Source organism: Zalophus californianus, chromosome 4, assembly GCF_009762305.2.
Source record: "Zalophus californianus isolate mZalCal1 chromosome 4, mZalCal1.pri.v2, whole genome shotgun sequence".
Lineage (NCBI taxonomy): Eukaryota > Metazoa > Chordata > Mammalia > Carnivora > Otariidae > Zalophus > Zalophus californianus.
Genome location: NC_045598.1, coordinates 165,640,339 through 165,665,696, shown reverse-complemented (window position 1 = coordinate 165,665,696; position 25,358 = coordinate 165,640,339). Strand labels below are relative to the sequence as shown.

Genomic DNA, 25,358 nt, shown 5'->3' with positions numbered 1-25,358 from the left:
ACCCTTCAGTTTTGCCAAGATATCCTGTGTTTTTTACATGCAGTTTTTAATTTCCTACTGGACTTCAAACTTCTTTAGACTATAGACTTTAGAATACTTCATTCATCTTAGGTACAATTAAGCCTAACACAGTACTGGGTCTTAGCAAGTTGCTAATACGTATTTTCAGTGAATGGGAATTCACAAGTTTTTATATGCCACCTGTATTAATAAGGTAGACTAGACTTCCTTTCCATCTTTCATTCTGATCAGTAGAGAAAGCTGAGTGGCCTGCTCTTAAGCCTTCTGGTTAGGTCCATTCCTTATCTTTGGAACTCTGAAGTAAAATAGAGAACATTTCCCTGAAGCCTGGGAAAAAATGGAGTAAGCTATCCTTTACATGCCTTCTATCCCCTGTGTTCCACTGTGGTGCCCCCTCATTCTACAAAGGGTGAGAGTACCCCCTGAGAAAAGCCATGTCCAGTCTATTGAATTGCAGTCATTTGACTTCTGTTGCCCAAGTTTATGCTTACAGTATGAAAAGACAAGTATAAAAATATGTGTAAATTTGAACTCTGTGTATGTGAAAATCCAATCTTCATTATGCATTTTAATATTGTTTCTGTATGCAAGGGTTCATATATGCCGTTGTCATTGCTAAGAAAATACGAAACTTCTGATTACTTCCAAATGAAAGACAGTATAGTAACAGTTCACTAACTTCCTCAAATGTGTTTAAATGTTTCAGTAAACAGAGTATTTTGAGATTTGATACAATATCATATTACCCAATTTGACATAAAAAATTATGCCACTTAGATAACTTTCACTCTGCCTCAGGAACTATATTCACTTAGCACCACACACTGCTTAGAAGCATTTAAACTTTATCTATGAATTAATTTGAAAGTAAGAAAATATAGACAATGAGAGCGGTATTTTGAAATTGTTTTTGAAATTATAGTTATTGGAATTGGTTTATATATTGAAATATGTTCAGAATTTAAATAAGGAAGCTTCTCAGCATATATTAAATGTATCTTTTATAGGTTTTTTTTTAAAGATTTTATTTATTTATTTGACAGAGAGACACAGCAAGAGAGGGAACACAAGCAGGGGGAGTGGGAGAGGGAGAAGCAGGCTTCCCACAGAGCAGGGAGCCCAATGCGGGGCTTGATCCCAGGACCCTGGGATCATGACCTGAGCCAAAGGCAGATGCTTAACGACTGAGCCACCAGGTGCCCCTCTTTTATAGTGTTTAAACATTAACTTCTTTTGATATTTGGACATGCATTTTCATTATCTTTATTATTTATTAATGATTCAAACCAGTGCATCTAGGTCTTCCTCTTTCATATAATTTTAACTCGTTTTTACTTACTATGATTTATATAATATAGTACTTTAAAAAATTAGACTGATTAAGCCATTGATTAGTAGAGTAAAAATTCTTATATGCAAATTTTGTTTTTAACTCTATTTTTTAAATGTGAATTCTGTTATACAGTGAGCTAGTTATTGAATTTTACCCATAATTTTACCCAAAAACTTTTCATAGATTTTGCTTTAATAGTTAAGAGCAGGCTATAACTCTGTATTTCTTCTTGTCTACCTACCTTTTCTTCTACTTCTCTTTCTTTCCCTTCTCTAGTCATTCATCATTAACTCATTCTTAATTAAGTTTCTATTAAGTAGTAAACCCTCTGTAGCGAACTAACTATTCACTAGGAAATTAAACATATTTAGGTCCTTTGTGGGGCAGGACAGAAAAATAAAAAAGCCCACACAATCACAAAGATTGCAAACTATAGCAGAGGTTACGAAAGAAACAAGGGGCTGAAATGAATCGTGGACCTCTATTCCAGATAAAGCGGTCAGAAAGGACCTCTCAGTGGGTGGTATTTAAACTGAACTCTGAAAGACGATAGAGAAATTTCTCAGGAGTGGAATAAAGAATATTCTAGATATTTCCTTGAAGTTAGAACTAGGTTGGAGTAGTTGATGAAAGGAAAGAAGACTATAGCAGTTGGTTTAGGATTGACAGCACAGTAGGAAAGGCACGGTTGGGAAACCAGGCCATGCAGCTTCCCAGGACTCGCAGGACAGATTTCTGATTTTGGCTTCAATGTACTCAGTACCACTGAAGCATTCTAGAAGAAGAGTAAGTAACATGTTCTGATTTATATTTTTAGAATATCAGTTTTGTTGCTGCAGGGGCTATGGATTAAAGAAGATTAAAATTTAAGTGAAGAGACAGGTTATTAGGAGGAGGCTGATGACAGCCTGGATCAAAGGACTGAACTTGGAGATGTGCAGAGTTGGTATACTCAGGATTTAATGGAGATAGAATGAACAGGACTTGCTGGTAATTTAGGTATGAGGGATTGAGGAGACAGAAAGAAAGAAATAAAAAGGGTCCCTATTGGAGCAACAGAGTAGCTGGTAGTGCTAGCGCTCCAAAGAGCATCAGATGCAGCCTTGCATACAGTGGGCGCTCAGTAAATGTTGTTTCATGACTGAACGGTGGATTGGATCAACAAATACGTGATAAAACCTGGTGAGTATGGAAGGAACTTATGACTTTTTTTTTTGGTGTAAAGTTTGGGATATTTGTTAGATTCCCAAGTGGACATGGCAGGTGGTTGTCGATATGTGATTTTGGAACTCCAATTTTTATTTTGTGAATCATTTTTCATTCAGTGATCTCCTTTCCACAAATATTAAACACTTCCCAGGAGCAAGGAACTCTGCTAGTTGAAAGAGAATTGAGAGATAAGGCATAGCCCTGCCCTCAAATAGTACGGTTTCCTAAAGACACAGATAAATAAGTATATTACTATAATGTAATGCTAACATGCTAACAAGGTAGAAAGAGTCACCTCGGCTGGAAAAATCAGATAAGGATTCTTAAGGGAAATAATGACTGAGATTATGATAAAAGAAAATGTTAGAGTTATTTAGTAGGTGAAGGAGACAAGAGAGAAAGGAATTTTTTTTAGGAGCAAGGGAAAAAGAGGGACTCATACTGATGGTGGCCATGCTTGCTCTGTTAATTTAGAGGAGGGAGAAGGTGTGGAGGGGAGGCATGGAATGACTGAAGCCTGGAAAGTAAACAGAGTCCTCTGTTGTTATGGAAGATAACAGTGCCTAAGTTGATCAGTCAACAACAATATAAACAACAATATAAAAGTATTGTATTTTCTCCACTTCTTTTTTGTTGTTTCTCCATTTTTGGCCAGTGAATCATGCCATTTAACATTCTATCTCAAATTTTACTCTCTCATCAAAATTGCATTTATTAATCCCATCCATATTAGTACTTGTTTTTAAATCTTTTAGTATAAACTTTATATAATATTTCCTTATGTTTGCTAATATGTTATTTTTAAAATATAGATATACTTTACATATTTTCAAATAGATACATTATTATATTTCACACAGGTGTGTGTGTGTGTGTGTGTGTGTGTGTGTGTGTGTGTGAATTCAAGCATTTTTCAAATTTCTCTCCCTCTGGAATAATACAGGGTGATCAACTCTTCATTTCTAAGTCAGCAGATTATCAACCTTAATTGAATCTGCAATTTTAATTCTCTTTTGCCATGTGAAATAATATAGTCATAGGGATGACATCTTTTGTGGAAGGTATCATTTTGCCTACCATTAGCCGTGTAATGGGGGATACATTTATTAACCTCTTTGAGCTAATTTCTGAAGATTCATAGGTCTGTGAATGAGGCTTAATTAAACAAGTGTCTAACAGAAGACTTTCATAGTGTATATATGTCCAACCAATGAAACTAGTAAATCCAGTTACCTAACAATTAGCTATGTCCCAGTAGACTTCAGGTAGACAGATTATGTCTCAAGAAGAAATCACATAATTGGCTAAAGCACCTCAGTAAAATGATTTATTTATTTTTTTTGATGTAGACTTAAGAGGGAAAGAGATGGACAGAACATAAAAAAATATATAATAGCTCTTTTTTATTTTATTTTATTATGTTAATCACCATATATTACATATTAGTTATTTTAACAAAAGTAAAAATTATTTTTATTTTATTATGTTAATCACCGTACATTACAACATCAGTTTTTGATGTAGTGTTCCATGATTCATTTTTAGCATATAATAAATAACTCTTTTTATACATCATTTTCTTTTCTATTTTTCTGATTCATTTCCTAATAGTAACAATAAAATAATCTCCCCAAATGATCTATCTAGTTTTGAAATATTATTAGATTGTGTGAGAAATATTTGAATAAATATTTATTTTAAAAGCTTCCTGTTTTAGTTGTAATTCTTCATTTGATATATTAAAATGTAGCATATTAAAACAATGAAAGAACTGTGAACAAATCCCCATTTTTTTTCCCCGAATTTGAGCTCTAATGATCTTTAGCTATTTGGTAGGATTTTCTTCCTATTTTTTATCAACAATTTTATTTTATTTTTTTAAAGATTTTATTTATTTGACAGAGAGAGACACAGCGAGAGAGGGAACACAAGCAGGAGGAGTGGGAGATGGAGAAGCAGGCTTCCCCCTGAGCAGGGAGCCTGATGCGGGGCTTGATCCCAGGACCCCAGGATCATGACCTGAGCCAAAGGCAGACGCTTAATGACTGAGCCACCCAGGCGCCCCTAATGAACAATTTTAGATAATAAGCCCTTTAGGGAAAAGATTTACTTGTTGAACATATTTTGTTTATTGGTTTGTTGGTTTGGAAATTTTCAGCCATTGTATAGAATTTCTGAGGTTAGAACCCAAGCATCTTCAGCTCCAGATTGAGAAAGACTGAACAACAGTTCAGTCTGTATTCCTTGGAGAGAAGGTCTCTGGGACTAGCTAGGTCTGGGAATTAAATAGCACAGAACACTGAAGCTTTTACTTGCCTACCATCATCAGTAGAATTTAAAATAGCCATGGTAGTTGGTTCTAACAAATACATCTTCCTAGAAAACAGTGGTATACCCTGAAGTGCGTAATCATATATGCTAGAAGCATTTACACTCTGCCCTGATAGCCTTTTCCTGAAGGACAAGAGAAGCAGATGGTTTTTTTTTTTTTTTTTTTCCTTCCCCCAGTATTTAACACAGTTGATTGTGCATGACTAATTCTTTTGCTAATCTTGTCTGGTGTCAATCTTTTCGTTTTTAGTGGAGGTTTCCTTTGGGGATTTAGCAGCACACATGGCTGACCTGCATGCTTCTTTATCTCCAGCGCTCTAGTAAAATATTAGCACACAAAGCTAAATTGATTTGGAAACATAAGGCACAAAAAAGCTGGTTTTATGCAAATGTGAACACTGTATTAAAAGTGCAGCTTCACCTCACTAACTGGCTCACTAACATTTGGATGGATGCTAAAATTAACCATTTAGAAAATCTTAAGCTTTGCTGTTCCTGGGGCCCTGCATGTAAATGTGGGTGTCCTATACCCCTGTTTACCCTTTGTATGACTATGCGGCCAAGTTTTCATTTATCATGCCAAGAGAGAAATTATCCAAAAGAACAGAGTATCCAAAACTCATTTACATTTGGCTTTGGACTTACCTTCCCAGTTATAATTGGCTCTGGACTCTATAAAAATTATTTTGTATTTCCTAACCACGTGGTAACTGACATCATGAAAAGGTGACCCAGATAAGTAGTAGGTGGAAAGATTTTGAATGAACAATACATGGCTAAAAATTTACAGCTGAGCTATGTGTTGGCTCTAATTTCGAGAAATGATTTGTGCTATGGCATTCTAATACACACATCATTTGTTGTATTAGAATTTCATACATATTTTTATAGTAACACCTTATACAAAATTGATGCTCAAACTATTGAACAAATGAAAATACTGTTTACTTTTATATGTAGCATAAGTCATTGATTAGAGGTATTAGGGTTTGCATTTTATTTCTTCTTTGAATTTTAAACTTGCCAGATGAAAGGTTAATTGTGATCCAACATATTTGCATGTATGGAAAAAGCACATTATTTTTGAAACAGGAAGTTGTATTAAAGCTAAAGGAAATCATCAACAAAAATTACACAATAATGGTCTGCATCACTTCCCAATTGATTTTGTCTCATTTCAACTGGTAATTGTGGACTACATGATTACCAAAAATAAAATAAAAATAAGAAAAAGAAATAACAATTATATTTAACCAACCTGAAGGAAATACATCCTGAGTATTGTTGCCCTGAAATACGCATTCCATTTAGAATGGATAATAAAACAAAGAAAAAATATCTTTAAGGGACCAGATTTATTCAGTTAATTTATTTTAGGAGGAATTAATTTCTTTTTTTTAAGATTTTATTTATTTATTTGTCAGAGAGAGCACAAGCAGGGGGAGCAGCAGGCAGAGGGAGAAGCAGGCTCCCCCTGGAGCAAGGAGCCCAATGCAGAACTCAATCCAGGACCCTGGCATCATGACTTGAGCTGAAGGCAGATGCTAACTGAGCACCCAGGTGTCCCAAGAATGAATTTATTTATGGAAATAGAAAGCCTGTAATTGTTAAGTAAATGGGAATATTGCAGCATGTTATAAATTTTGTCAATGCTATAATATAAGCATGAATTTGCATAGGATCATTCTGATGTCATTTGTGTAATTCCATTAAAAACTTCAGAAAAACATTTATACTTGAAGTAGGTTGCAGATGAATTCATAATAACCTCATTTTCTTAGACAATTTAGGGGTATGTGTGTATGTATTGGTGTGTGTGTGAGTGTATACACGTATACACACACATTTGTGTTTTGAGACTAACACCTCAGTTGTGCATATAAAAACCCCTAGAAAGGGGTGCCTGCGTGGCTCACTCGGTTAAATGGCCAACTCTTGGTTTTGGCTCCGGGCATGATCTCAGGGTCCTGGGATTGAGCCCCGCGTCAGACTCCACCCTTAGCGGGGAGGCTGCTTAAGATTTTCTCTCTCCTTCTCCCACTGCTCCTCCCCCTGCTCGTTCTAGCTCTGTCTCTCTCTCTGAAATAAATGAATAAAATCTTAAAATACCGTTAGAAAAAACTTTCTATTTGCGTAACATATAAAAACATCTTATCTGAATTATTTAAATATTTAAAGTTTAAACGTTGTCTTTAAGTTCACAGTTTTTGAAAAAATAATCCATACTATAGAAATGTTATAATGATCATTTTATTTGCATAAATCACTGTAATCTTGTGATTACAATTTACTAGTAAAACCAATCTAAAATGTTATGTGCATCCTACATTCCAATTTTTTACCCAATATTAAATTTTGTACTGTATATTTATTTTTTCTATTGATTCTTATTCAAATATAGAGGATGAAAGATTGAGAGAGAATTTGCCATAAGCATTGTTGATGTTCATCATTTGTGTTTTGGCCTCAGGAAGGACTCTAGAAAAACTGAAAAAAGGGCAACCCTAATTTACAATGACTTTGGATTGTCTTGGCTTCCTCTCTTGCTTTGGGCATGTCCTTCCATCTCTCCATGTTGCGTCCATCATTGTGTATGCCAGTGCACTGTGTTTTTCACTTTTTCTCACTTGTTTTTCATATCACACTCCGTGTGTACAGTGGTTAAAGCTATTCTCTTAGATGGCTTCATTGGAAACTTGGCTCTGCCACTTCACAGCCGTGTGATCTTGGGCAAGTTACTGACCTTTCTGGGCTTCAATTTCCTCTCCTATAAAATACAAATAAACAGGTGTTTTTTTTTTTCTGTTTTCTTCATAGAGTTATTATTAGGATTACATTTGATGATCTGTTTTTTTCTTTTTTAAAGATTTTATTTATTTATTTGAGAGAGAGAGAATGAGAGGTAGAGAGCACGAGAGGGAGGAGGGTCAGAGGGAGAAGCAGACTCCCCGCCGAGCAGGGAGCCCGATGTGGGACTCGATCCCGGGACTCCAGGATCATGACCTGAGCCGAAGGCAGTCGCTTAACCAACTGAGCCACCCAGGCGCCCCTTGATGATCTGTTTTAAAGGTTTGTTTTGAAGAGTACTTTCATGTACAAAATGAATACTACCCATTTTTTTTTTTTTTTTTAAGTAGCCTTCACACCCAACATGGAGCCCAATGCGAAGCTTGAACTCAGGACTGTAAGAACAAGAGCCGACTGAGATTGAGACCGGGATGCTTAACTGACTGACCAATCCAGACAGCCCAAATACTATCCATTTTTAACCAAAATTATCTAGTTTATGTTTCATTAAATATCTACTTTCTTCTGAATTTCATTGGTTAGAAATAGATTCCAGGGTGCCTGGGTTGCTCAGATGGTTAAGCGTCTGCCTTCGGCTCAGATCATGATCCCAGGGTCCTGGGATCGAGTCCCGTGTCGGGCTCCCTGCTCCTTGGGAGCCTGCTTCTCCCTCTGCTTCTCTCTCTCTCTCTCTCCCCCTCTGTCTCTCATGAATAAATAAATAAAATCTTAAAAAAAAATAGATTCCAAAGCAAACTCATATTTAAAATACAATAAATTCGGGAGCAGATTGAGAGACAGCCTATTTTTAAGCAATTAGGCTCCGCAGAACTCTTCCAATTATGCTAAAAGTGCTTGGGTAATTTGCCTTTTGACAGGGCTTCTCGTGCACAAGGATGTGCTACTTTCTTCTTTCTATTCTCTTCTTACTACTCTATTTTGTAGCAGAAAATGAGAAACAAACAGTAGCACTGAACCTGTCATTCAACTAGTAGAGATGGCAAGAGTGGAATGAGATATGTAAGCCTGTGAATGGGGTATCTACCCCCTGCTGTGACAGTTTTGTCAAAGAGAGTCACAAGTCAATTGTGCCATCACCTTGCCAGAATCTTGTCTTCATCCACAAAAATAAAACTTCTAGGATATTGATAAAGAAAACAGAAAATATGCAACTGAGAAACTGTTGGCAACTTTTAAGCCAACAGAATGCACTATCAAAATAATGATAATTTTACAAATAACCAGCTTAGATGAAGCTTAAGTAAATTAAATTAGGTCACACAATTCATTATCAGATTTGTCCCATCTCTATGATTCTAGAGCACCCACTTTTAAGTTCAATATAACACAGCCTATCAAATATTTTCCACGAAGTTTCATGGGCATCTGGAGGAGTAAAAATATTTTTTAATCAGATAATATATTATTTAGGTGTCTACCATAAGCCAGCTGTGTTTTGGATACTTGGGATAACGCTGTGACTAATGTATTAGTAATGTAGTGAAGATGTCATGACATTTATACTCCAGAAATAAATGAGACAACAACAAAAAAATACTGAATAGTGTGATAAGTTAAATGAAAAAAATACAACAAGTGATGCGGTAGAGACTGATGCAGGTTGTTTTCGCTGGTATAGTCATTAGTCAAGGAAAGCCTCACAGGTTTGGATGTGGTCATATAGGCAAACTTGGGAAGATCTTGAGGAAGAAGCTGCCAGAAGTTAACGAAGGTCCTGAATTTGGAAGGAGTTTTGTTAAGTTTAAGAAAATGAAAAATGAGTAGTGTGGTTTGAGTTTAATGAGAAGATTATGGATTAAGACCATTTAAGGTCATGGTAAGGACACTAGTTTTGTTTCAGTTCAGGAAAGGGTATTACAGTGTTGCAAACCAGAGAGTGTTAGTGACATTGTTTAATTTCCACTTTAAAGAAGCACTCTTGACTTTCTTGTAGAGAATACATTTGAATAGCACAAGAGAAGAAGGAGGAATTAACGTTGAGATGGAGATGGAGCATTGAGAAATGACGGAGCATGAATAAGTAAACCAACCAAAAACATATTAAACCTGTTTCCTGTATAAAATAATTCATTGTCTATCTGGAAAGATTTGTGGAAAACACATACCCTAGTTTAATTACTGTTTATTATCATTCTTAGAAGAACAGTGTTAAAGTTAAAAGGGTCTCTCAACAAAATGATTTATATCTACACTTGAAGTGACAAAATCAAGGAATTAATAAGCTTGAATTGGAGGAGGGGAATACTATAATTTTATAAGAAGTCATTCAAAGTTCACATAGGAGTCTGTGATATCCTCCAAAGCCATTCTACTGAATATCTTTTAAGATACTTTGGCCACCCATTAAGTGCCAAGCGTATTTCTAAGCACTGAAAATACAATGATGAGAAAGATAGCCATTGTTTCTGTCCACACAGGGTTACATTCTTGCTGTTTAAATGAGATGGTTCTTCCATAAAATAAATTAACATATTCACTCAAATTTACAATTTTCCATTTTCAAGTAAACTAGGTTCAAGTTCTATAATTTTGGATTTGGTAAAACACTTCACGGGATTTATAAAAATGAACACAAGACATGAATGACTTTTTAGTTATCTGGTCTATGAGGTAAAACAGAGAGAAAACATTTAAAAAATACATCAAATTTAAATCTGAAAATGAGCATTCCTTATTTCTGGAAATTTTCTTTAATAATCCACTAGACAAAATGAGTGCCAGTAGGATTAATTTACATTGCCTATATAACTAAATGTCAGTGTTGCAATGCTAAGGAAATCTTGAATTCTCAATTGTCTAATTCAATAAATATTTACTTTTCAACCATGCAATATCCATTGTAGGGCTGGTGATCCAGCTTGATCTAATAGTTACTGCCATCTGTGGTTAGTGTTATCTTGAGAGGTTTGCGAATTAAGATCATTTAAGGTCATGGTAAGGACACTGATCTTATTCCAAATTCATGGAAAACCATTAAATTGTTACAAACAGGAGAGTATGTGTGACATGATCTGATTTCCATTTTAAAAAAGTCTAGGCTTTCCTGTAAAAAATAATATAAAGGGATAAGAAAAGAAGATGGGTTTTAAGTTATAGTATATGTCATTCCTAGGCAGGGAGGATATGAAAAGATATTTTTAAGGACTAGCCATGGATGTGACTTAAGTCACTTTGCCAAATTCCCATTAGACAACCCTTAGCTTAAGGGTACTATCCTAATGGGTAGTGGTGATATGTAGTCTTGCTGAGAAGATAGAGCAATAAACACATAATATGGTTTTTGTCTCACAGTATTTACGATCAGAATCTTGGAAGCAAAGGTTTCTTGTATCTCAATAACTATTTCTTCTGTTTTACTTAGCCTCAACCACTGCTTCAAACTCCGACAGTTTCTGAAAGCTCACTGTTCAGATGAGAATCAGTAAATCCTCCTACTGAAATTTATGTAATCAGTAACTATGAAATAAACAAAGATTTTAGAAAAAGTAATTGCTACCAAAACTAGTTAATATGTTTTATTAAAGATTTCCCTTTGGCAGTTGAATGGATGGTGAAGAAGGTAGAGCTAAATGACATAGATTGCAGAATTGACAGTATACTTGGAGGAGAGTTGAAATAAAGATTAGATATTGTCACCTTGGGAGAAAGCATATATTATGAAAAGAGCAGTAGAAGCCTCTTATTAAAGTAACTGGTAGGGAAAGAGGAGGCAGTAGGTTGATGGATAAGAAGTAGTTAGATAGGCATAAGTGTAATCAGCAACATATTTCACAAAGAAACCAAAAAAAGGAGAGTTCTCAAAAGGAATGAGTTAATAATAATGTTAAATGCCACAGAAGGGCCCATTAAAACATATTGAGCATGTGTGTGTCCTTTAGGGGATCAATGGTGAATTTAGGAAAAGTGTTCCAACAGAAAGTTTATAGTAGCATTATCAACAATAGCAAACTATGGAAAGAGCCCAAATGTCCATCCACTGATGAATGGATAAAGAAGATTATATATGTATATATATAATAGAATATTAGTCATTAAAAAGAATGAAATCTTGCCATTTGCAACAACATGGATGGAGCTAGAGTGTGTTATGCTAAGGGAAATAAGTCAGAGAAAGAAATAAACCATATGATTTCACTCATATGCAGAATTTAAGAACGAAAACAAATGAACAGAACAAAATAGAGACAAACCAAGAAAAGACCATAGAGAATAAATTGAGGATTGCTGGAGGGAGGTGAGTGGGTGATGAGCTAAATGGGTGATGGGTATTAAGGAGGGCATTTGTTGTAATGAGTGCTAATTTCTACTCCTGAAACTAGTATTATGCTATTACATTATATGTTAACTAACTAGAATTTAAATAAAAATTTGAAAAGAAAAAAAAACGTGAAGAAAAATAAGATTGTAGTCAATTAAGGGATGAGTAGAAGGTAAATAAGTAGAAACATTAAAGGTAAATTTTCTGAGGAATTTGAAAATGCAAGAGGGGAAATTTCTGTTAGGAAAAGATGATTAAAGAAAAATTTACTCAATAAAGAAAAATTATTCTGACTTGCTACTTGGGGGTGGGGGTATTGGCTTCACTTGTATTTGGACTTGTAGGGTGGTGTTAGAGAGTTGTTTACCAGCTTAAGTGATCCAAGTTAGAGTAAATACCTGGACTTTGGCAGAAGGTGGGGTCAAGTACCTAAGTGAATGGATTTTCTATTTTTTGTGATTTCAAGTACAGCATTCTTGATTCTAGTTAGGCATTAGAGTCACCTGAGGGAACTTTAAAAAAAAATATTGACCTCATTATTAACCAATTAAATAGGAATCTTGGGGTTTACCCCACTATCAATTCAGTAAGAATTTTGGGGTTGGGACTGAATAGGCATTTTAAAGTATTCTCCAGGGGTGCCTAGGGGGCTCAGTCATTTAAGAGCCTGACCCTTGATTTTTGCTCAGGTCATGATCTCAGCGTCCTGGGATTGAGCCCTGCATTGGGCTCTGCGCTCATCATGGAGTCTGCTTGAAATTTCATCTCTCCCTCTGCCCCTCCCCTCCCACGCTCACTAGCTTTCTCTCTCAAATAAATGAATAGATCTTAAAAAATAATGTTATCCAGATGTTTCTAATGTTTAGCCTATGTTGAAACAAAGTTGATAGAATTTGGGAGATTTGTAGGGAAATCATACCCTGAATAGTCTCACTTTTGAAAATGGAGTAGCATTAAAGTTTGGCTTCTGAGAGTAAAAAGCATCAAGGGGAGTAGGGACTCAAGGAGAGTGATAGAGGTTAAAAATGAGGTGTCAACAAGGACAGGGATTTTAAAAAATAGAGGGACTGAGATGGTGGCTGCCTTTTCCCTGAAACTATAGTTGTCAAACAGCAAATTCCTGGACTCTTCCCTGGACCTACTGAATCAAAAATTCTGGGAGCTGGGCCCAGCAATCATGTTTCAAGCCCACGAGGTGATGCCCATTCATGCTAAACTTTGAGAACTGTTGACCAAGCCAATCATGAATGTCTGATTCATGCTCAGTTTCTAATCACTATTCAAGAAGAGGAGAGCCAGATTTGGCCATTCTCTTAGGGGTTCAGGGGTACCTCACAATGTATTTGCTGACTTGGAAGGAGATGGGGTGCTTTCAAGGTATTTTCTCCATTTTACTTCATAATGCTTTTAATTAAAATATAATCTGTATATAGAAAAGTCATAACTTACAAGTGTACAGCTTGATGAATTTTCACATAACCAAGGCAGCCTTGTTACTACCACCCAGATTAAGAACAGAATATTACCCAAATGTCAGGTATCTCTGGAATACTTCCTCCCAGTCACTATCCTGTTCTTTCCTAAAAGTAAATACCGTTCTGATTTCTAGTACCACAAATTATTTTTACCTATTTTCAACTCCATAAAATGGAATCTTACAGTATGTACTCTTCAACCAGTGTTCTTTTTTGTGAGATTAATTATCTTTTTGCATGTAGTAGTTGTTTATTTTTATAGATTGACAGTGATACATTATAATACTAAACCACTATTTATATGTGATATCTTTGGTGAATATTGGTTTTATCCAGATTTGGTTATTAGAAGTAATGCATCTATGAACATTCCTGTAAATATATTTGATGAACATCTGAGAAAATGTCTAGTAATGGGAACATTAAATCATAAGACATGGGATAGCTTTATTAGATTATCTGCCAATGAGTTTTTCAAAATAGCTGTACTAATTTATAGAGCTAACAGGAGTATATAGGAATTTTAGTTGTTTCACAGTCTTGCTAAACTTTTATGTTATTAGTCATTTTAAACATCTTGGTGTACATGTGTAGTGGAAAAAATGTAGTTTTAATCTGAATTTCTGTTCTAATACGTTGAGTACTGTTCTTATATGTTCATGGGCAGTTGGTCCATTCTTCATTGTGAGATACCCGGTCTAGACTTTTGTCCATTTTGTTATTAGTTGTTTGCCTTTTCCTTAATGATTTGTAGAAGTTCTTTATATATTTTGTTTTTTTTTCTTTTTTGTCTTTATATATTTTGGATGAACCCTTATCAGTTATGTGTATCAGAAATATCTTCCACTATGTGACTGTCTTCTCTTAAAGAATGCCATTCCTAATTTTAATGTCGTGTACTATATCTATTTAAGGAAACTTTGACAATCCTAAGGACATGAAGATGTTGTCTTAGATTTTGTTTCAGAGGCTGTATTGCTTCACCTTTTATATTTAGTTTTATGGTTCATCTGGTATTGACTATAGTGTATGGACAGTTGATTGACCCAGCACCATTTAATGAAGAGATGTTCTATTCCCAAAGCTCTATGGTGCTGCCCCTGTCATAAGTCAGGTGTTTAAATGAGTGTGTGTGTGTGTGTGTGTGTGTGTGTGTGTGTGTGTGTGCCTGTGTCTGTGTGTTTTACTAAAGACTTTATTCTGTTCCATTGGTTGACTGGCCTGTGTTTACTTTTAATTCCTCATTGTTTTGATTAGTGTGGCTTTATGATGAGCAATAATGCTGCTTAGTTAGCTTTATTTTCCTCTTCAAGATTGTCTTAATTATGCTTAGCTTTCTTTGCAATTCTAGATAAATTAAAAAATCAGGTTGTCAATTTACATACATGCATACACACATGGGCATGCCAAAATTTTATTGGGATTACACTAAAACCATAGATTATCTGGGGAGTACTGACATTTTTTAGATTACGAATCAGAAAGCATGGAATATTTATTTATATAGATCTGTATTTTCTCTCAAAAATATAAGTGGAGCTTTGCTCAGGTTTTTCATGTTTTTAGTGTTTTTGTTTCTAAATATTTGAAATTTTATCCTATTAGAAATGATATTTTTAAAAATTTCAGTATCTATTTATTCAGTAGTGATATGTTGTTTATTGCCTGTGTATAAGTGGTCTTGCTAAATTCACACATTAAGTTATATATTTTTTCTGGTGATTCTCTTGAATATTCTACATTTATAGTTCTGCAAATAATGAAGTTGCACTTTATTGAAGTTAAATATGGAGAAAAATCTAAAACTTAACTCACTCCCACCTTGTAGGTGCCGAATAGCAATAAGTCTTTCCAGTTAAGCTCTCCTTTCAATTTTGAAGCTTTTGCCATGCAACATACATTTTGTTCTTAAAATTTATTTGGAAGTTTCTCCCATTTTCCTACTTAATTTTGGCTTTTTGCTGCAATTACCATACTATTCCTCTGCTTTGGAATAGTGATATATTCTTTGTGATTCTCTTTTTATTCTACTCTATAAATGGTCCAGAGATCAAATCCAATTTGATGATCAGTTCAAATAATTATATTTACTCATTTACTTATTTTATATTTAACTCAGTACATTCATATAAACCTCTACTATATGTCAATATCTTTTTTAAATAATAGAGGCATTATGTGAACAAAAATAAATACCATACCTATCTTTATAGAGTTTAAAAATTAGTGGGAGACAGAGATTTCAAGTATCTACGTGGAAAAAAGTCTTCAATCAACATGTGGTCTCTAAGGTCACTTGGGGCAAAATATCCTGATACCATGAGAAAAAAAAAGAGTATGTGTGATCTTGTGGCAGGTTTTTATAGGCAGAACTTACAGTGGTAGCTCACACCACTGACTGTTCACTAGAAATCAGTTACATGGCCGGACCTAGATATAGGAAGCACAGGAAAGTTTGCTCTAACTGAGCAGCTGCCTCCAGTTACAAGAGCACATGTGAGGGTGGAACAGGAATTTTGGTGCTTAGCTAATTGTCTCTGCCATACCAGGATGCCAAAAACCCTTTGCCTCTTATATCTGTAGGTTTTTAGTTTTCATCAAATTTGGATTTTTCTTTGTTCGTTATATCTTCAAATAGCTTTCCATGCTTCCACTCTGCCCCACTGCCTTTTGGAACTTCAGTATTACTTATGTCAGAATGCTTGATATTTTCCTACAGGGAAATTTTTTTTTTTAAAGTTCTTCTGTTCTTTCTCCTTCATTTTGAATAGTTTCTGTTGCTCTGCCTTCAGGGTCAATATGTTTTATTCTGTAGTATCTAACCTGCTATAAGCCCCATTGAGCAATTATTTTCATTTAGAATAATATGTTATTTTGTCTCTTAAAGTTTTATTTGGTTACTACATGTCTTCCTTCCTCACTATGTTCACTGTGTTTATTTTTTCTGTAAAGGGTTATGTAATGAATATTTTAGACTTTGCATGGTACATATGGTCTCTATCTTATATTTATCTTTGATCTAGTTTGCTTTTCATCTGTTTTTATAGTTCTTTAAAATTATAAAAATCATGCCTAGCTGTTAGGCAATACAAAAACAGGGTATAGTCCACACAGAGCTTGACTTATTCTTTGCCAAGCCTTGCTTTAAATTGTAGAACAAAATTGTAACAATTCCAACATCTCCATTTCTATTGAGTAATAGTTTTCTTGGTAATGGGTTGTACTTTTCTGCCTCTTTAGAGGACTACTACTTTTTTACTGGATGTTGAACATTGTGAATTTTAAGTTATTGAGTGTTGGATTTAGTTTTCATCCTTTAAGAATGTTGGATTTTCTCCTGATATAAAGCGGTTACATTAGGTTCAGATAGTGCCTTTGAGGTTTGTTTTTAAATTTTGTTAGGACAGTTCTAGAGTAAATTTTGCTCTAGGGATTGTTTAGCCCCTCTAATGAAGTTCATCCCTTCTGAATTTCTATTGAACACTCTGGTTATTTAAAGAGAACTCTCTACCCTAGCTGGAGGAATTTGCAAAATACCCAACCCTGTGTGCTCTCTTGGAGCCATTCAGCACAAAGATCCTTGGTCTCTCTTTGCCTGTCTGCATAGAATTTCACCATTTTATGTGCATTTGCTCATATTTAGCGAAGATCTAGGGCACTACTTTGTAGATTTTGTGAGTTGTTTTTTGACAGAGCTCCCTCTCTGAATCCTGTCTTACAACTTTGGGCATGTCATGCTCCCTGAACACTGTCTACTTAGGGAGAGCATCATGTTCTACTGATAGTTCCCATCTCTGGTCCTGAGTGTGCTTCTAGATAGAAAGCCAGACAATTATAGGGCTCTTCTCCTTTATTCCTCCCTTCTGAGAGTCACAATTCTGTATGGCCCTGCTGCAGTGTTAAAAACATTTTATTTTGCTTAGTTTTTAATTTTTTTTTGCAGAAAGGCATGTAAATTTGTTCCCTGTTGCTCTGTCATGCCTCCCTCTTGATTGAAAAATATTTTCCTACAAATATTTAAATAATTTAAATTATCTTTAAATTAATGCTTTTTATTTCTTTCTTATTTGGAGATTTTAAGCTAAATATTAAAAGAAAAATCCCTGTATTTATTAATTACTTTCCTCAGTGCATTACCTTACCTTCTCATTTTCTAAACATGTCTCTTAGGAAGGTAAATATAAATTAAAGTAAGATACTTGCTCCAAGGCGTATTTGAGTATTTGGGAATAAACCCTCAACGTTGAGTGCCATGATGCTTAGCTTACTTTCCCTTTCCATGAAGTGTTCATCTGGATGAGCGATGAATGTTTTTTTCTTCAAGTTGTTATAAATCTGATTCTCAGATGAATTGAATTTTATCTGTTCTGGTATCAAAGGAGCTGAGGAGACTGTACTGAGAAATGAAAAGGACACTTTGGTTTTCTCCATAATCATAAAAAATCTACTTGTCTTTTCCTTAAAACTTGGAACAGCATTATGTGTTATGCCTTGAAAAACATAAAACTACCAGTCTAGAAGATGTACAATTTATCTCCCCTGTTGCACAATTTTCTTCTCTATGAGAAAAATGTTTCTCCTTAAACATGAAGATGCATAAGGCTGAACTATGAAATGTAAACAAGGATAGCCAGAGAAATGGAACGGCTGCTCTGCATATGTGATATAATGGATAATTAATTAATGTAATATCTAAATAGTTATCTAATTAAGAGGTACAACAGTAATGCCTGTCTACAAAGGAGCAATAATCCATGTAGATGTCAGTTTTACTTGACTGCTAATAGAAGGTTGAGATTTAACAAGGGAGAGTTGCAAAAAAATTTTCCCATGATATAGTCTGATATTGGATTGAATGCTTAGCATCTTGGAATTCACCAAGTATACTCATTTTCTATGATTTACAGTTCATTTATCTTTTTTGATAAACGAGCCTAATTCCTGTCACCCCTGTGCCCCATCCCTAAGCTATTTTAGAAGAAACTAATAGCAGGGCAGAGCACAGTATGAGATCACTATCTGCAAAGATGTGCTACAGAAAACTGTTTTAAGTGTTTTTTTGATGCTGTGTTTTTTGGTTTTTTTTGTACTGTCATGTTTTGGGGCAGTTCCAATTTACAAGATCTTAAATAAAATGTATGGTCTTCCTACCCAAAGCCAAAACAAAGTCTGGTATTTTCAGTATCTAAATGAGTGTCACAGAAATGAAAAGTAAATAAAATTTAATTCCAGGAAAAATATATTTGGGGAGAAATTTTAAACTTTTTTCTTAATATTTACACTTAAATACAACTAATTTTTTATCTTATTTATGACTTTTCTCCCCGCTCTATAGGTGAGAGATTAAAGAGATTGTTTACCTAAATTTACCTAAATTTAAAGTTTACATAAATTCAGTTATTTTAAAGAAGTAGAAGTTATTTGATGATAGCTTTATAATACTGTAAACAAAGAAAATTAGGTTTAGTAGAACTTTAAATTTAACAGCCGTAGATTTTATCAATAGATTTAGTACATTAATAATTTAAGAGAGAGTTGATACTATTTTCCCCAGACTATTGGAATAAGTCCTAAATCAAAAAGATTATTTTTAAAAAAATGCTTATTCTTAAAAGACCACATTGTCCTCCTTGATTCTATTGGCTGAACTGGTTGTTTTCTTCCTGCTTTACAATAAATTGACTGCAAGTTTCTTAACATGCAACTTTCCATCATCCAGTATATGTACATGTGCACACATACACATGTATTTTTAAAATAGCATACTTTCAATCTTACAACCTATGCGCTTTTCTTAGAACAAGAGTAGAGAAACCACCAAACATTTTATTATCCATTATATTCTTTATATTATAAGTAACTATATTTTGAAGCCAACACAACTTCTAGTTAACTACAAGATAAACCTGAGATATTCAATCGCATTGCTTTACTCTTTAGGTGAAAAAGTATTATTCTTAAAAACAGGCCTAAGAAGAGTATTCTAACTTATTTTGTCATGATGCTATTTATTCCGAAGCGCCTACAAAGATCAAACTAATCTTTTGAGGATACAGAGATAAAAATACGCTAAAACACTGAAAAACAAGAGATTGTTTATCTTGAGGAAGCAATATCTTTCCAAGCAATAAAGCATGGAAAAATTTGCCTGAATTCTTGATTCAGCCCCCTAATCTGATCCTCTATTTTCTCATTCCTCTGTCAACTCCAAAGAGCTGCCAGACTGATATTTTCAAAACCCAATCCAATCATGTCATCTCTGCTGAAAACCCATCAATAACTTTCCATTGCTCTAAAAAAATTCCATAAGCTTGTCAGAAAGGTTCTACAAGGTCTAGCCCCTAGTTGCCCTTCCAACTGTACTTGGTACCACATAGCCCCTCACTGTCTTGGCAACAGCACACAGATTTTCTGTTTGGGGAATGCCCATTTCCTCTAGTGAAAGTGTCAGTATACCTATTCAGAACACGTTTCCTACTGCTTCTCATCTAGTTAATGATTGCTATTCACCTTTCAGGTTTCCAATCTAAACTTTCAGGTTCTAATCACTTCCTCAAAGAGTCTGTGTTTTTGAATTCCCTAACTCGTTCAAAACCCACCATATGATGTCAGTACTAAATGCTCTTTATTCACAGTATCTGACAGAAATGTAACTTTAAGTGTTTGTTTTGTCATTTGTTTAGAACCTCACGCTCTACTGGACAGAATGCTCAATGAAGGCAGAGATTACCCTAACTTTTGATCATCACTGTAGCCCAAGAGACTAACACACTTCTCCTTGGTACCTTATAGATCTCAATGGATATGTTTTAAACAGATGTCCAAATGAATTCACTTTAAAATTAACAGAAAATTTGTACAAATAGCCAATATGATCACATATGTGTCTGGAGTCTGTTAAGAAATGGTTCTCTTGAACAAACTTAGTGACTCCTGCCCTTTCTGTGAATTGTTGGACAGAAGATCTTGCAGGCAACACTAATCCAGCAGGCAAGCCTGGTGGTCAGAACAGAGTGGTACTGAATGAACTCAAAGACCAACTCACTTTGACCAGTGACCAGGCAATGTTACTTAGCAGAGAAAGCACAGCACTGGATTTGAGGGTTTCATGGCTTTTTCTAATGCTGCCTTCCAGTTGTTCCAACTCTATTATAAAATAAAAATTTTAGGGGCACCTGGGTGACTCAGTCAGTTAAGCGGTTGCCTTCAGCTCAGGTCATGATCCCAGAGTCCTGGGATCAAGCCCTGCATCAGGCTCCCTGCTCTGCGGAGAACCTGCTTCTCCCTCTCCCTTTGCCTGCCTCTCTGCCTATTGTGCTCTCTCTCTCTGTCAAAAAAATAAATATAATCTTTAAAAAAATAAATAAAAAATTTAGTTTAGGTAATATATTTTGCTAAAACAGTCTATGATTACAGAAAATGTATTGGCTTTTATAAGTATTGTATTAAATCTAGGCCAAATCACAATACAAATGTTAACAGCCAAACTGTTATATATCTAACATGTACTAAAAGCAGACTACCTATTTCACAATTTTGTCAGATGCTGATTCTATGATAGTCTCTTTATAGAGATAAGAGATAAACAGGAGTGCTGAACAAAGAACTTGATACAAGAATGGGCAAGAACATTGGTTTCAGTGCTGGAAGATCTGTGTTCCCATCTTGTTTTCAAGTAAAAGTCACTCATACTTTTGGGTTGAGGTTATTTTGCTGTAAAATAAAAATTTCCCGAGAGAGAGCTATTCTATAAGTTGTGATCCATCTCATGTATTAGGAGTTTGGGTTGATTTCTCTCTTCTGTGAGCCTACGTTGAGGATCTTCAAGGAAATCATGCAGAGAAATTGATTTGCCTGGCCTGTAAAGTTGGGGACACAGTGTATTATTATTAAACCATGGTTGAAATACTTAAATGTTGGTGTTAAAGCCATAGGCTGCAGGTGGGAAGAAACCACATTTCCACAGAGGATGAATAATAAATGAGGTATGTTTTCATTTGACCAAATGCAGGACTTTTGTGAGGGAGTTCTGGTCATGAATTGTCTTAGATCCTTCCCAAGAGACCCAGCTGGGAGGATAAGGAGACAGTTGGAAAGAAGACGGAAGTGAATTATTCTATATCCATGTTGTAAGGGAGAAATGTAGGCAGACAAACAGACACATTCCCCCACAACAAGGGAACTGAATGGGGCACCTCTGAGGATCCCATAAAGGTTCATGAGCAAAAGAACCATCTTTTAATCATCTGCTAAAACCCTTGGAAATGGTACCAAATCAGTATCAGACAAGTAAAAGGATTCATGTGCCCCGATCCCTTCCACATCCAACTCCAGGAGGAATCACAGAATGCTCGGTGAGTAGGGGTATATGAACAAAAATACTAGGAGGGCAAACAGGGAAGAAGAACTCACTCTCCTTCCTTACCTTTGCCCCATTTGCCACAACCCAAACTAGGGAAAGCAAAGAACCTTAACCCAATGAAGTCAGTTATTTAGCAAGTAGCCAGCACTAGAAGTATTAATCAATGAATTGAGATTTTTGAATAAAAAAGGATTTTTTAACAATTTTAATGTCAACTGAAATATATGTTTGCCTGGGACAGTAATCTAGAGAGACGGAAATAAATAGCTCACAGAGCTATGGTTTGAATAGGTTGTGTACTAGTGACACTACAAATATATGATAGTGTTAACATTTTATTTCCAAAGTACTACTCAGTCCTGGTGTTGGTACTGGGAAGACAAAGAGTAGAGGTAATTTGGGGTCAAGGATAGGGGAAAGCAGGACCTGCTTACCAGAGGTTAAGGTTAAATACTGAGGGAGGGCACTGTGTGTTCTGCCAAGAAAATTGTAACAATATGTCTCATAGTCTAGACAGGACCACAAGTTCTTTCTAATTACCCCCCAAAACTTAAAAATATAGAGAGGGCAGGGCTCCTGGTGGCTCAGTCATTAAATGTCTGCCTTGGGCTCAGGTCATGATCCCAGGGTCCTGGGATCGAGCCCCGCATCGGGCTCCCTGCTCCGCGGGAAGCCTGCTCTCCTTCTCCCACTCCCCCTGCTTGTGTTCCCTCTCTCGCTGTGTCTCTCTCTGTCAAATAAACAAATAAAATCTTAAAAAAAAATAGAAAGAGGGCATGCATTGAAGATAAATATAACTTTTACAATAGTCGGTGATAAAAGTTAAATATCTTTTAAGAGTAGTAAACTTTTGCTTTCATTTTATGAATTATGGAGTTAAATGGATAAGGAGTGACAGGAAGAAGCTAATGTTATTTGATGTATACAGTAGAGTAATAATGTTCCTGGTACCAAAGCATTTTGCTATTCCTGGCCCGTTATGAGTTGAACAGGATGTTGTCCATCTCTATTAAAGTTATGGATATAAGTCATTACATCAAATAACATTTGGTCATTATAGAGCCAAATTTGTTCCTCTAACGTTTGACTTAAATTGATGGAATTTTCTGAGTGGCTCAAGATAACCACCTAAATCTTGAGATTGTTTATAGTACAAATAAACTAGTAACTTATTAACTTGACTGTCCTGAACAGTGTTATGACAAGACAAATTTTATAGCTTCAATTTCTTTATAAAACAAAGAACTTTATCTTACACATCTCATACTAAACATAGATAGTCAAGTATCCCCTCTGTTAGAATACGCCATTGGCCAAAAGTAGACTTGTGGAGAACACTGTTTGGAAAATGGGAACCATAAGTCCTAATATAAAGCTAGTAAAAATGTATTTATAATATTGTATATACATATATCACATAAATACTTAGCAAAATATGTTTACATTATTTGGTGGAGTTACAGGGACTACATTACCAAAGATATATTAATTACTATATTATTTCTCTCTAAAGTTTCCTAGAAAAGTGATGTATTTTTTTAAGGATTTTATTTATTTATTTTAGAGAGAGAGAGAGCATGAACATGCATGCAAGTGGGGGGAGAAGCAGAGGGAGAGGGGGAGAGAGAGAATCTCAAGCAGATTCTATGCCCAATGTGGAGCCCATGAGATCATGGGCCTGAGCTGAAATCAAGAGTCGGACACCCAACCAACTGAGCTGCCCTGGTGCCTCAGTGTATTTTTATTTAAACTTTAATTTCACACATACTTTCAAAAGCTTTTGAAAAATACCACTGACAAAAATTATATTTTCTCTTAAATAGTTTCTTTGTTTTGTACATACCTACATTAAAAAAATAAAAATAAAACTCAGCCATACCATAAATTTGTACAAAGTGATTAAAGGTTTCCCACAACAGACCTTAAGAACAATGTTGGTTTTGTTTTATTCACTTCATCATCTAATCAATGAAAAGAAAATCTTGATCCTGTTATCCTGAGATCTAATAGGACTGTAAATTTTTACTTACTTTCATTGCTATTTCAACTAGTGGTTATAAAATGGCCAAGATATAGATTATATTTATATATGTGTTTAAAATGTTTTCATGGACTTCTCATTTTACTTAATCTTTATTAGTATAATATGCGCTTGGTGTCACGATATTTGGACTGCTGTTTTTATCCAAAACTGTTAACAGAGTTGCTGTAATTGCATTTTTCTTAATGACATATAACTGAACATCTTGTCCTTGTTTTAACAGCTGAAGATGCGTGTGGAGGAACAATGAGAGGATCCAGTGGCATCATTTCAAGCCCTAGTTTTCCTAACGAGTACCATAACAATGCTGATTGCACTTGGACCATTGTAGCAGAGCCTGGGGACACGATTTCACTCATATTTACCGATTTCCAAATGGAAGAAAAGTATGATTACTTAGAAATAGAAGGTTCTGAGCCACCTACAATATGGTAAGTAAATAGTTGCTATTCTAACCTAGCATTGATGTCACTGCCTGGGGTGACTGGGGATCAAAGCACAGCTGTGTTAAGGGCCTTTAAATGTTTAGTTATTTAAAAGAAATTATAGTTACAGGAAAATTGTAAGGGGAAGCTGTCAAAGCTGAGGGATATTTTTGAAGATAAGGGTACTAATACGTCAAATAGATTGGAATTCTGAAAGATGGAACTTTCCATCAGTATTTAATTATCAGTCATTGAAAAGTAATGTGACTTAAGCACAACTGTGTAAGAAAAGAAAAGATGTTCCTAATGTAATCTACAGTTATGTTCTTGGCATGCCAGTCCATAGTTGGTGGTTTCTTTTAAATTAATTGAATAGTCTGGGAAATAATTTGCCTTTGTTTTTGTAAATAGCTCTTTTATTTAATCTGTTGTCTGAAGGCAAAAATTAAACTTTATGATCTGGGTTAGTATGGTCTGTTTTTTACAGACTTCAAGACATGGTTTCATGGCAACTGCAGAGTTTTCAGAACATGTTTTTGGAGTATAATATTTTTAGGAGAAAATGTTTCATTATACTATTTTAGAAATCTGAATGCACTGATAGGATTGAAGTGTAAAGTAGATTATGAATCTGTAACTGAGTGAAGAATGATGAGATTGGTATAGTAAGGCAATTGGTAAACACTAGACTAGGAAGGGCCTTTTAAGCCATGTAAAGGTTTGAATTTTCAAATGATTGTTCTTACTAAGTGCAAAGGTTGATCTGAAGAGGAGCTCAATTAGGTGTAGGAAGATCACTTAAGAGGTGATTGCTATAATCCAAGAAAAAAAAATCATGGTAGCCTGGATTAAAATGGTATTGTTGGAGATAAAGCGGTAGAATAAGTTAGGGGGTATTTAGAGAGGCATAATGAAAAGGACTGTAGTGGATTGAGGAGTGATAAAGAAGGTAATGTTTAGATAAAACATCATTTTCTGATTGCACAAGTTGGTAAAGCCAGTAGAGATACTCACTGTTTTGGAAATTGTTGAAGGAAGGTCAAGTTTGGAGTGGGAATGCTATGAATATTAGGAATTGTTTTTTATATCTATTTA

At 35.0% G+C, this 25,358-nt stretch overlaps 1 protein-coding gene across 4 annotated transcripts in view; it reads left to right on the top strand.

Moving 5' to 3' along the window:
* CSMD3 (CUB and Sushi multiple domains 3) overlaps positions 1 to 25,358 on the top strand; it is a 1,160,406-nt gene that overhangs the window by 294,708 nt on the left and 840,340 nt on the right. For all 4 annotated transcript variants that reach the window (XM_027574671.2, XM_027574666.2, XM_027574669.2 and 1 more), the window contains exon 5: positions 24,062 to 24,269. In XM_027574671.2, the coding sequence (XP_027430472.2) occupies positions 24,062 to 24,269 (208 nt within the window). The remainder of the gene's footprint in view (positions 1 to 24,061; positions 24,270 to 25,358) is intronic.